At 37.3% G+C, this 12,815-nt stretch overlaps 1 protein-coding gene across 1 annotated transcript; it reads right to left on the bottom strand.

Moving 5' to 3' along the window:
* Positions 1-11,294: 11,294 nt before the first annotated feature.
* On the bottom strand, positions 11,295-12,239 carry LOC121476074 (olfactory receptor 52K1-like). The gene has a single exon (XM_041729822.1). The coding sequence runs from the start codon at positions 12,237-12,239 to the stop codon at positions 11,295-11,297; it is 945 nt and encodes a 314-aa protein (XP_041585756.1).
* Between the last annotated feature and the right edge of the window lie 576 nt (positions 12,240-12,815).

Below are 12,815 nucleotides of genomic sequence, written 5' to 3'. Positions count from 1 at the left end.
CTTTAGATTTTAGAAAAAATATCAGGGAAGACCTTGTATAAGAAGTTATGGAAAATGTGAGTTTTGAATAATGCATTTTACTTAAAATGATGAAATGTTATTAACCAAGATTTCAAGTTTTTAAAACACTACCATTAGAACTCACGTAGATGTGGAGAAGCATATGCAGGTGTGTGTGTGAATCTAATCTCCTTAAGCAATGGATTCAGGAAAAAGCAGGCTCATCTGTGCCTTCATCAGTGATCAAAATATACAAATCATTCTGAAGTAGGGAATACTATATCAACATATCAATATCTGATACATGGTTTTATTTATTTGCAAAAATGTAGTCCTTTTATTTGGTAAATAAATAATTCCACTCTCAGAGTTACCACTGATTAGCTAGCATTGCTAGTGATGGCCTTGGAAGGAGTTCATTTTCTGTATAGTGTGGCAACTCATTATGAACTTTTTTTTCCCCAAAAAGGTCATTAGGAGATACTTTGGAAAGTTTTGAGGCATAGCCCATCAATTTGAGCAAGTTCTCTAATAAGGGACAGCTTCTTGCATCCCATTTTTATCCTTACCTTTCAAAAGGTCTGACAAGCTAGCATAGAAAATCCATAGGCTTTAAGTTTAGCCAAATTTATTCACCTTTCGATGGACACTGAGAGAAGATGTGGTATATATATACAATGGAATATTACTCAGCCATTAGAAATGACAAATACCCACTATTTGCTTCTACGTGGAGGGACCTGGAGGGTATTATGCTGAGTGAAATAAGTTGATCAGAAAAGGACAAATATTTTATGGTCTCATTCATTTGGGGAATATAAAAATTAGTGAAAGGGAATAAAGGGAAAGGAGAGAAAATGAATGAGGGTGACAAAACATGAGAGACACCTAACTCTGGGAAATGAACAAGGGGTAGCGGAAGGGGAAGTGGGTGGGGGATTGGGGTGACTGGGTGATGGGCACTGAGGGGGGCACTTGGTGGGATGAGCACTGGGTGTTATGCTATATGTTGGCAAATTGAACTCCAATAAAATTTTTTTTAAATGTTTAGCCAAATCTCCTTTAGTTCCCTCTTCATATTATACCTTTTTGTTCAGTGTCTTTTTGTCTTGAGAGCATATAGACCATCATTATTACCACGTGGACACCAATAATCTTAACTCAGTCTGTTTCTCTATTTACCACAGTGTTTTAACCCCCTCCTCTTGATGTTCAAGCTAATGACTTATAATATTACTTACAGTACGAAGAGAAGATTAAAGTTTACCCTATGGTCATCTCAATCTTTAAACAGGTGAATATGACATAAGAGGTCCTATCAGGGGTTCCCCCAAAAGCAAACCAAAGCAATAATTTTAGTGTATGTGGTATATTTGGGAATTGATTCAAGAAAAAATTTTGTAAGGGACTGAGCAAGAAACATAGTGAAGGGAAGAAAGCCAATAATGTGTGCATGACTAAACAGTTACTGCTATGGACTAACAGAGCTCTTTCCTGTTGGAGATGCTTAGAAAAAGGTAAGGATCACACCTCAAAACTGTCCCATTGAAGGGCTAGAAACAGTGTATTTATCTAGCAATCTCCATCTCTTATTAGATGGTAACTCCTGAAATATCACCTTCTGACATTTCTCACATGTAGCACTCATGGACAGAGCATGCTCCCAGGTCTCAGACAAAGAGTCATGGGAATCAACTGGATGAACAGAGACTATTTATAGGCGATTTACGGGACAGGTTAGAGTATGTGTGTAGTCTTTTTAAATGTAGCAAAAAAAAAAAAAGTTTTCTTGGATAAGCATGCAGAAAAATAAATAAAGCACAGAAGACATTCTAAGTTCTAAGTCCCCTCATGATCTCAGAGAGGTAGGCAGGGAATGGAACACTGCTGGATGCTGCATGGACTATAGTCCAGAGAAAGAATCCCCATGAAATAGACTTGTGGGAGAATTAATACATTGGCATCAAGTACCAGGCAGTCTCATATTCATGACAAGGATTCTAATTGAAGTATCAACTGTTTAGAAGAGCAACTGGAAACACCAGCTTTCCAATACATGGAGACTTTCCCCTTTATTTGATTCAGTGAGAAATTGAGTTTGGTTAATATAGCCTTTTCTACTAGGAGGGAGGGGGCATCCTTAGTTTCCTAGGCAGACAACATAGTGCTCACTGGATGATTTTTATTTTTATTTTTTATAATGCTTGTCTCCACCATAAATACTGATACATATTGGATTAAGTTCTTATCCTATAGTAATTTTGTGATTCTTGTATACTTTTATGGGACTAGAATTCCATCTACAGCCTTTTAAAAGAAAAAATATACAAAAGATAGACCAAAAGAGTAAGATTGCCAAATAAGGTAAAGTAGCTGTCTTCAAACAAAAGTATGCAATATAAGACTGAAGAAAACTTTCAATCTTCCTCCCCATCTCTGATCAAGACCCAAAACGGGTATAAGAGCTATTTATCATTTCTCCAATTATTGGTTCATTCACTTTGTTTTAACTCAGTATCTATATTGTGCACGTAGTATGAAAGGCTCTGAAAGACTAAAATAATGTTCATGCAGTCTCTGCCCTCAAGAAATTCTCTTAAGGAAAATAGTATGATAAAAAGATTAAAAACATGAATATTGTGATAGGACAGATCTAGGCTTAACTTCTGACTCAACTATTAACTGTGTGTTACAAAAAGAAAACTAAAATATTTAAATTGAGCATCATTTTCCTCATCTTTATAATTGGGACAATAACAATTGCCTAAAAGGACTATTGTATGAACATAGCAATTTAAGATGTGTTTTAAGTATAGCACATAATGATAAGGTGCTTAAAAGATAGTTATTATCATTATTAAAATTGTTAACAATACTAATGAGGCAGGCATTAAAAATGCAATATAAAATACAATAGGGACGCCTGGGTGGCTCAGAGGTTTGGCGCCTGCCTCTGGCCCAGGGCATGATCCTGGAGACCCAGGATCGAGTCCTGCGTTGGGTTCCTGCATGGAGTCTGCTTCTCCCTCTACCTGTGTCTCTGTGTCTCTCCTGAATAAATAAAATCTTTAAAAAATAATAAAATAAAATATAATAGAGTAATTTCTACAATAGCTGTGTGAAATAAGAAAAATTAGAGGGAGGGCAGCCCATGTGGCTCAGCAGTTTGGTGCCCGCCTTCGGCCCAGGGTGTGATCCTGGACACTTGAGATCGAGTCCCACATCGGGCTCCCTACATGGAGCCTGCTTCTCTCTCTGCTTGTGTCTCTGCCTCTTTCTCTGTGTCTCCCATGAATAAATAAATAAAATCTTAAAAACAAATTAGAGGGAATAGGGAAACACTGTGTATTTTTTGTTGCTTTCATTGAAAAATTTTAATGTTTTAAAGAAAATCTTGCTATATTAAAATCTGGAGGCACCTGAGTGGCTCAGTGGTCGAGTGTCTGCCTTTGCTCAGGTAGTGATCCCAGGGTCCTGGGATCGATTCCCACATCAGGCTCCCCATGGAGCCTGTTTCTCCCTCTGCTTGTCTTTGCCTCTCTGTTTCTCATGAATAAATAAAATCTTAAAAAAATTTATATTCCTTTTCTAGTCTTGCTATATAGCTTCTTGTTCTTAATTAAAATAAGAATACTATTTTTAAAGAATACTTAATGCAAATTTGTTTATTTTTTATTATTTAAAAACATTCTAAGGAAACAATCAACAAAACTAAAAGGCAACCCATGAAATAGAAGAAGACATTTGCAAAGAACATATCTGAGAGAGGGTTAGTATCCAAAATCTATAAAGAACTTGCCAAACTCAACACCCAAAAAACAAATAACTCAGTTAAGAAATGGGCAGAAGACATGAATGGAAACTTTTTCAAAGAAAACATACAAATGGCTAAGAGACATGTGAAAAGATGCTCAATATCACTCATCATTAGGGAAATACAAATCAAAACCACCTCACACCTGTCAGAATGGCTACAATTAACAACATAAGGAACAACAGATGTTGGCAAGGATCCAGAGAGAGGGGAACCCTCTTGCACTGTTGGTTAGAATGTAAACTGGTGTAACTACTCTGGAAAACAGATTGGAGGTTCCTCAAGAAGTTAAAAATAGACCTTATGATCCAGCAATTGTACTACTAGGTTTTTACCCAATGGATATAAAAATATAGATTCAAAGAGGTACATAGGAGTAGAGATATCTCTTTGATATTCTGTTTTCATTGCCTTTGGTTATATATCCTGAAGTATGATTACTGGATTATATGGTAGTTCTCTTTAATTTTTTGAGGAATCTCCATACTGTTTTCTATGGTGGCTATATCAATTTACATTCCCACCGATAGTCCATGTTTTCATTTTTATTCTCTTATTGTTTTTTAGATTTATTTATTTATTTTAGAGAGAAACAGAAAGAATGAGAGGGAGGCACAGAGGGAGAAGCAGATAGAGAATCCCATGCATACTCCCCACTAAGTGCAGAGCCCAACACGTGGCTCAATCCCACCTGAAATCATGACTTGAGGTGGAATCAAGAGCCAGACACTTAACTGACTGAGCCACTCAGGCACCCTCCTCCCCATGTTTTCATTTAAAAATAACAAAAGTTGCATCATATTATACCTATTTTGGTAAAAACATGTCTTTTTTCTCTCTAGTTGATTTCAAACTGCTTGAGAATCAAATTTTATTTGTCCCAGATGTTTGAAGATTAATACAATATTATTCTAGGTTGATGACATTAGTCAGATAAAGGTGCTTTACACGCTAGTTGTACTTTGTACAAGGGAAATCATAGCTAAATGATAATGCAGGTAAGAAGGTTGTAGGGATAGCCCACAGATAAAAGGCTTTGAAATATTGCATGTCTGAGATACATTCAGAGCTTATTAGATGTGACCTTGGACATGTTGTTTTAAGCTTTATGCTTTAATTTCCTCATCTGATGAAAAAAATAATACAAATCTTGCAATCATGATAGGACAACTAAATGGCATAACTTAGTCTTGTCCCTAAATGGTACTAAAAAGTACAAATGTTGTTTCTTCCCTTTGAGGTGGAAAACTTTGTGTCACCTGCAAGCTAAACAAACTAAACAAACTGGAATTGAAAGTGATTAATGTTACTAAACAACTTAGAATTCTTAACATTATGAAAGCAGAATTTGAAGGCTCTGGCAACTGTCTCTTCAATTATAAAAAGAATATGCTGGACAAAGTTTATAATTCTTTTGTGGCCACCAGAATTTATCTATTTCAGGAGTGGATGATAAAAAGAAGGTAAATTTTAGGTCTCCATTGCTACAAACACTATGGAAACACACAACCAGAGTGTGAATTATGTGAATTATGTAAATTGTGCCACATAGTGCCATTGTGTGAGGGAAAAAATCTATCAATGGAGATTTTCAAATTGCAAGTGAATAATCCTCTATAAGAATGGACATTCTTCATGTGGTAGATGGAATTGGAAGAAAATCACAGCAGCTCTAAGAGCCACTGGTTGAGTTGAGTCAGAGCTACAAGGAATGATGATTATTTGCACTGGGAATGAATGGTTGTTGGGATATTTAATTAGTGAGAATATCTGAGTACTTCTTTCTTCTATATGACTTTACAATCCGTATCTGTATTCAATCCAACTTTTTTTTCTGGAATAGAACCTAAAGTTGATTGTATATCTTTTCACAGTGGAGCAGGGAGAGAAGCTAACCTCTTGAGTTATGGGAAGAAGACTGTGTGGTGCAGAGTAAGGCATGCTGTCTCAGAAAGAGATGTGTGTTGCTGTGTGCTGGCTTACATGAATCCCTATAAATTTCTGTGTACATACGCCAAGGTGTTTTGGTTACCATGGAATATCTAGAGAATAAAACTAATTCACAAAATTGAGGGTAGACTAACTAGGTGTATGGAAGTTAACATGGGAAGCACTGGAAAATAGTTATGAATGAGAAATTATAGAAATGTTTGGGAACATAATATAGAACTTTTGAGAGGAAGTAGAAACTGAAGAAACATTTATGATGGAAATGAAAGAAAGTTGAGTATAGCAAATTCTATTTTCCAAGAATGGCTAATAACTGTATCTTCTATTTCACACATTTTCCTATTATATGATTTTGCCATTCGTCAGTCAAGAATGGACTCTTCCCAAAACCTTTGAATATGTTTGAGACCCTTCAACAGCCATGAATACAATAGAAGTCAAACTGTGTCAGGTCTTGGCAGAGTCCTTAACTGATATCACAACTTTTCCTATTTTTATGCTGTGTAAGAACCCCCTGAGTTCTAATCTGATGGAATAGGAGTCAGTGTGGAGGTAGACTGAGGTGCATAACATCTGAGCGAAGCAGAAGGCTTGAATATCTAGTTCTAGATTCCTATCTGCAATTGCTTGAGGGACACCAAGTGAAAACTACACAGCTGAGTCCAGGCAATCAACAGAAATCTGAGGAAAAAATCATAAAATATTATTTAAAGCCACTGAGTGTTAGAGTATTATATTATAAAACACTAGCTAAAATATAAGAAAAAAATGACATTAAAAGTTGGATTCTGCAGTAATAAAAGCCCAAAATGTGAAGCACTGGCTTTGAGTGCATGGACAGAAGCTTGAAGGTACTCGTAAGACTATTAATGAAGGCTTTATTTATTTATTATGTATTTATTTATTCTCAGATTTTGTTTATTATTCATGAGAGATACAGAGAGAGAGGAAGAGGCATAGGCAGAGGGAGCGCAGGCTCCCTGTGGAGAGCACAGTGTAGAATTCGATCCCAGGACCCTGAGATCATGCCCTGAGCCAAAGGCAGATGCTCAACCACTGAGCCACCCAGGCGTCTCTAATAACGGCTTTAAATAGAATGACAGAATTGTTACTGTGTACCAGAGAAGAGAGGGTTTTGTGCTTTGTGATGGTGGAACAACTGACAAAACTGTCACTTTTGTTAAGGTAGAAAATAAAAAAAAATACATAATGAATTGATGGGTTTCATGAAGGAACTTCCAGCTAATGTTGAAAGTGCCACCTGTAGTAAAATATGTATAGAGAAAAAGGAGTTAAATAAGGGTCTAACTTTCAAATAGTACTTATAAAAACCATAAAAGCTTTGGATATTTATGATCTTGAACACAAAATTTTTTCTCATTCATGTTTTCTCTATACATTATATACTCCTAAAGTAAGAGCTAGCTTCTCAATAACAGTGTGCAGTTTTAAAATCCTTTATTAGTCAGAAGAACTGCCTGGTTCAGACTGAAAAGAACAAAGACAGCTCAAAATGAAAAGTACCATTGGAGTTCCCAACCTATATGCTTAGAAAGATAAATGAAAACTTGGCCCACTTCTTTTAGAAAATGAATGATTATGCAGAGTACAGACCTTAGGTTTCTGAAAGTAAATCCAAGAACCACAAAGAAATGGAATTATCCACATGGAGCAGGAAAATGCCTTAATCAAGAAGCTGGGAACATGTACTTAGATTTCAGTATGTCTGGCAGGCCAGATGGCTCAGCAGTTTGGTGCTGCCTTCAACCCAGGGTGTGATCCTGTAGACCTGGGATCAAGTCCCATGTCGGGGTCCCTGCATGGAGACTGCTTCTCCGTCTGCCTGTGTCTCTGCCTCTCTCTGTCCCTTTGTCTCTCATGAATAAATAAATAAATAATCTACAAAAAAAAATAAAACAGAAAAAGATTTCAGTGTGCCATGGACCAGCAACTACCATGCTCCATATTTCTTCCTCTTTTGGAATGGGAATGGTTTTGCAGTTATCCTATTACTGTATTAACATTATACACTGGCAGTGTAGGAGGCAGAAGACTTATCTCTTTAGTTAATAGGTGTTCAGAGAAGGAGGAACCATACTCAACTATATCTAAGGAACCAGGTCTATGAAGCCTCCCCTATAACTGGATATGATTTACATGATGAAATTCTGGATAGATATCAAAATAAGATGAGACCTAGAAGTTTGGAGGAGATGTTAAGTATATGTTGCAAATGAAAGGAATGTGAACTATTGTAACTAGAGAGGAAACTGTACCATATTGGACCTGTCAAAGATGGCTATAATAGTATTTTCTAAACTCCCTGTTCCTCTGCAATATATTCATGAGGAGTAAGTCTACTTTCCAACCCCTTGACTTGGTCAAATCCTTTGACTGTTTCAAGCAATAAAATACTACAAAAATGATGTTGTGTAAGGCTTGGGTATAGAACATACCTGGCCTTGCAACTTCTGCTTTTTACCTCCAGAAGCCCTGAAACACCAGGTAAAAATAGCAGGCTAATTTTATGGAGAGCCCAGGAGGAAGAGCATGGTGGTACCAGCCTTGTCAGTGAAGCCATATTGGATGTCCATCCACTGAGGTGAAAGAACATGTCCTAAATAATCTTCAGAACTAGAGTCAAAGAGATTTGACTATGAAGGATCCTCAATGAAGAAGAATCCTGGCCAGGCAAACGGAATGCTTTTTTCCTTCCTCCCTCCTTTTCTCCTACCCTTCCATTCTTATTCATTATCCACTTCCTGCCCCTTTTCTCTACTTCTTTCTTTTCCTCCTTTCAACGTCCCTTCCTTTATTTAATTTTTAGTCATGGGCTGAATGTATACATCTATGCATTCTTTTATGATATTGTTGCTTCATCAAAGACAGCTTTTGAAATAAGACTTAATTTATTCGATAGATATTTATTAAACTAACATGGAAATTCTAGATACTATGGAAACAAGTTTAGAGAAAAACATTCATTTCAGTATAGAAAAAGATTACTAAAGAGGCAATTATCATATTCAGTGATATGTGTTATGATTGAGAAAGGATTGAGTAACATTGACAGCCACTGAAAATGAGCCCAATATACAGTGGAGAAAAAGAGTAGAGAGGTGAGGGAAAGCTCACAGAGAAAGTACTGCATAAGATGAGTCCCAAAAGTTGATAAAGAGCATGTGGTAGTGAGAGGTAGTCATTCTGAGAGGAGTCATTAATTTGCTTGAGCAAACTTAGGTCTTTGAAAACTGGTGCAGGCAATTGTGAGGTGAGTAATAGTGTGAGAGTAATAGTGATTTTACATATTTATTGAGGTAATGAAATGTACATCATGTATACATGCACATACATGTTCTTGTGAATGCTTGTGTATTTCAGGTACAATACATGAATTATGTAAATATGAATATGATAGCACATTACAGAGAGAGACAGACAGAAAGAGATGTTTACTGGCAAGTAAGATGATTGGAAGCATGTATATGAAAGAAAAAGCATGTATATATTTGTATATGTTTGTGCGAAATAAATATTATGTATGTGATGTTTGTTCTGGGTAGACCTAGGGATAATTTAGATTATGAACATTAGAGATAGAAAGATGGGTCTGATTTACATGTATAGTCAACCATTGGTTTATGAGTTGATGTTTTAATACCATTTGTGAAAAACTAAGACAAGGAGAATTACAACCTGCTGATGGGCAATGCAAAATTCAATTTCTCAGCATGTCCTTAAAGGAATGTTGGTGTAAGAGTAATGGCAAGATGTGCAGACTGGCATCTGAAGCACAGGGAAGGGATGACTGGTGGCTCAGTGGTTAAGTGCCTGCCTTCAGCTCAGGGTGTGATCCTGGGGTCCCAGGATCGAGTCTTGCATCGGGCTTCCTGCATGGAGCCTGCTTCTCCCTCTGCCTGTGTCTCTGCCTCTCTCTGTGTGTGTCTCTCATGAATAAATAAATAAAATCTTTTAAAAAATGAAGTACAGGACAGATCACAGACAAATGAATGTCAAAGAAACCTAAAGTGCCTGGCAATATGGAAAATGACTGGTTTATATCATTTGAAGACAGGTATTAAGGAAAACAAATTGAAGAAACGGTCTCTTGAGGTGGGAAGAATTTTGAGTAAGAAAGATCAAAGGAAAATGGCTCCCAAATAGCAGGAAGAATCAGCTAACATAACAAGGAATGTGGAGGGTTTTTTGGCAAGTAAAGCAGCTAGGTTTAATTGGATTGCTGCCTATTCTATGATTTAGTGATCATAAAGCACCTGGCCAGGCAGACTGGAGTCAAGTCATGCAATAGCTTTTGTGCCATGCTGTAGAGTGAAGACTATCTTGAGGAATAGGGTGTGAAGATTTAGGTGGACAAAATGATATATTTGCTTGGGAAAGACAATAATGTTGCAGTGTTAATGACAACTTTGAATATGAGATATACTGGGCATGGAAAAGTTAGAATCTGCAGTATAGAGACTGACAGTGATAAAAGTATGAGATAGAAAAGAAGGGAGTGGAAACGTGCAGGAAAGTTTTGGTCATAGGATGGATGAAGGAAAATAAAAATAAGTAATTTCAAGATTTTTAACTTAACTCAAGTCAAAAGAACAAAAATAGGGAATGCAGAGGGTAATCAAGCTGGCAAGGAGACTAAGGGTTTAGTTTGGGAAGGTTTGAGTTTAAGGTGTATATGTAGACTGGTTCCTAAGGCTATTATTCTGGAATACAGAAATGAATAAAATAATTAAAACATTCTGGAATACAGAGATGATTCAGAGTTTAAGATACAGATTTGTACATTTGTAAATATGTTTCACATATGAGGTCATATGAGGTCAGATAGGCAGAAAGGAAAAGCAAAGCCAGTGAAGAAAATAACTTTACTAGGTCTTTTTTTTTCCCTTTGTAAAATGCTTACCTATCAAGCCTAATCCACTGTATATCAGTTCCATAGTCTGTAACCATATCCATACTAACTCCCTAAAGATGACTCTTCTCTATTAAACCCATCAGACCAAAAATGAGCTCATTACTCATAGACATGATCATAGATATTTACACGTTTATTCTCATTAGGATTATTTTCCATTATATAATTCTATGTTGGTGAAATATCTAAAACATAACTGTGGAAGGAAAATGATGAAATCAATAAAAAATGTGGATAATTATTTTTGCTGATAGGTCTTGAGACTATGACTGATTTCACTTTATATCATTTGAAAAAATGTGCTTACAATTTATTTGAAGGGATTAAATAATAAAATTAATGATAAAATATTCTCCTATTTTATTACTTGCATAAACATTTGGGGAAGGTTCTGCTCATGTAGGTTTTACAATGGTAACCACATTCTGATGGAGAGAACATGCCCCAGTTACATTCCCACACTGACTGAGTCCTTCTCTTGTCTTGGCTATTCCTATTTCCATGAAGCCCCTGATCTGCCTGACATTATCTCTTCCTCCAACCTAACAAGATTTCCAGTTCTGTATCACAGGTTTCCTGTCCACCTCGGATTCACTCTCAGTTTCTATGACAGTGGAAGATCCGCAGCATCCGCTCCCGCATTTGCTTAGTTCGGGCCCCATAAATCAAGGGATTGACCATGGGAGGCACTAGGAAGTAGAGACTGTCAATGATAATTTGTAGATGAGGAGCCATATGGTAGCCTAAAATCTGGGCCAGGACAGAGAAGACAACAGGAGAATAAAAGAGAGCTATGACACAAAGGTGGGAGCCACATGTATTGAGAGCTTTGCCCCGTGCCTCCCAAGAGGGTATCTGAAAGACAGCATGAAGGATCAGCCCATATGACAGAATGATAAAAAATAGATCAAGTCCCACGGATGCTACAAGAACCATGAGGCCATAGAAAATGTGGTTGGAGATGTCTCCACAGGCTATCTTCACCACAGCCATATAGGCACAGTAGGAGTAAGCGATGATGTGGGTTTGGAAACTTTCCAGTCTTCCTGCCAGTATGGGTGCTGGAGTCAGCACTGCCACTGCCCTTGCCAGGACAGTCAGTGCCATCTTCACAAGTACCTTGTTAGCAAGGATGGTTGTATATCTCAGAGGAAACCAGATAGCCACAAATCTGTCAAAAGCCATGGCTAGGAGGATCCCAGACTCCATGACGTAAAAGGAAGGGATGAAAAACATCTGTGTGAGGCAGGCATTGAAGCTGATTTCTTTGGCATTCATCCAGAAGATTTCCAGCATGCGGGGCACAGTGACACTGACCAGGGACAGGTCAACAACAGATAGCATAGCCAGGAGGAGAAACATGGGCTCATGAAGACTCTTCTCTACTCGGATGATGCATAAGATGGTGGTATTCCCAAAAATTGTAACAACAAAGACCAAGAAAAAAGGCACAGAGAACAAGCCATGGGAAGATTCCAGGCCAGGAATTCCAGCCAGAACAAATATCAAAGGTTGAGGAATGGAGTTGTTGCAAGAGGTCATCCCTAACCTGAGCTCTTCAAAGTCTGATTCCTAGGGAGAAAGAAACAGGGACACTTTGAAGTCACTGAATCATTTGCACCTAAAATGCTGGGTGTTCTAGTAGCGTATGGTGATAATCATAATTATATGATACAAACTAATGATCAAATGAATGCTTCAGCTACTTAGAGTGCGGAGGGAGCTACTCTCTCTGCCGAAGCAGTCTTAGGGATAAATGCTCAATAAAAACATATCAACTGCATACTTGAGATTCTCCTGTGGCTCTGATCCAATTTAATAATCAATGTGTGCAGTCCTGTGGGATTTTTTCCAAGATACAAGATTTGACAAGAGACCAAACATTTTCAACATTATAGGCAAAAGGTGGGGGTAAGAACAAGCTATAAAGCATGGTTTTCATTCAAAATTGAGGAAGTTGAATTTCTTCATCCTACTTTTTAGTTCTTGAGACTGGCCTTGGTGCTTAGGATTCTTTTCTGGACTCTGTTGATATTGACAGAGAACCTAGAAATTCTGCTGATTTAATACCTGGAAAGCATTATGTTATTCTGGAAAAATAACTGATATTTTGGATGA

Source organism: Vulpes lagopus, chromosome 15 (assembly GCF_018345385.1).
Source record: "Vulpes lagopus strain Blue_001 chromosome 15, ASM1834538v1, whole genome shotgun sequence".
NCBI classification, from domain to species: domain Eukaryota; kingdom Metazoa; phylum Chordata; class Mammalia; order Carnivora; family Canidae; genus Vulpes; species Vulpes lagopus.
The sequence above is the reverse complement of the archived record's forward strand: the minus strand, read 5'-3'. Positions and strand labels throughout refer to the sequence as shown.

Coding starts and splice junctions, on each gene's coding strand:
- LOC121476074 (XM_041729822.1), bottom strand. CDS start 12,239: ATGACCTCTTGCAACAACTCCATTCCTCAACCTTTGATATTTGTTCTG.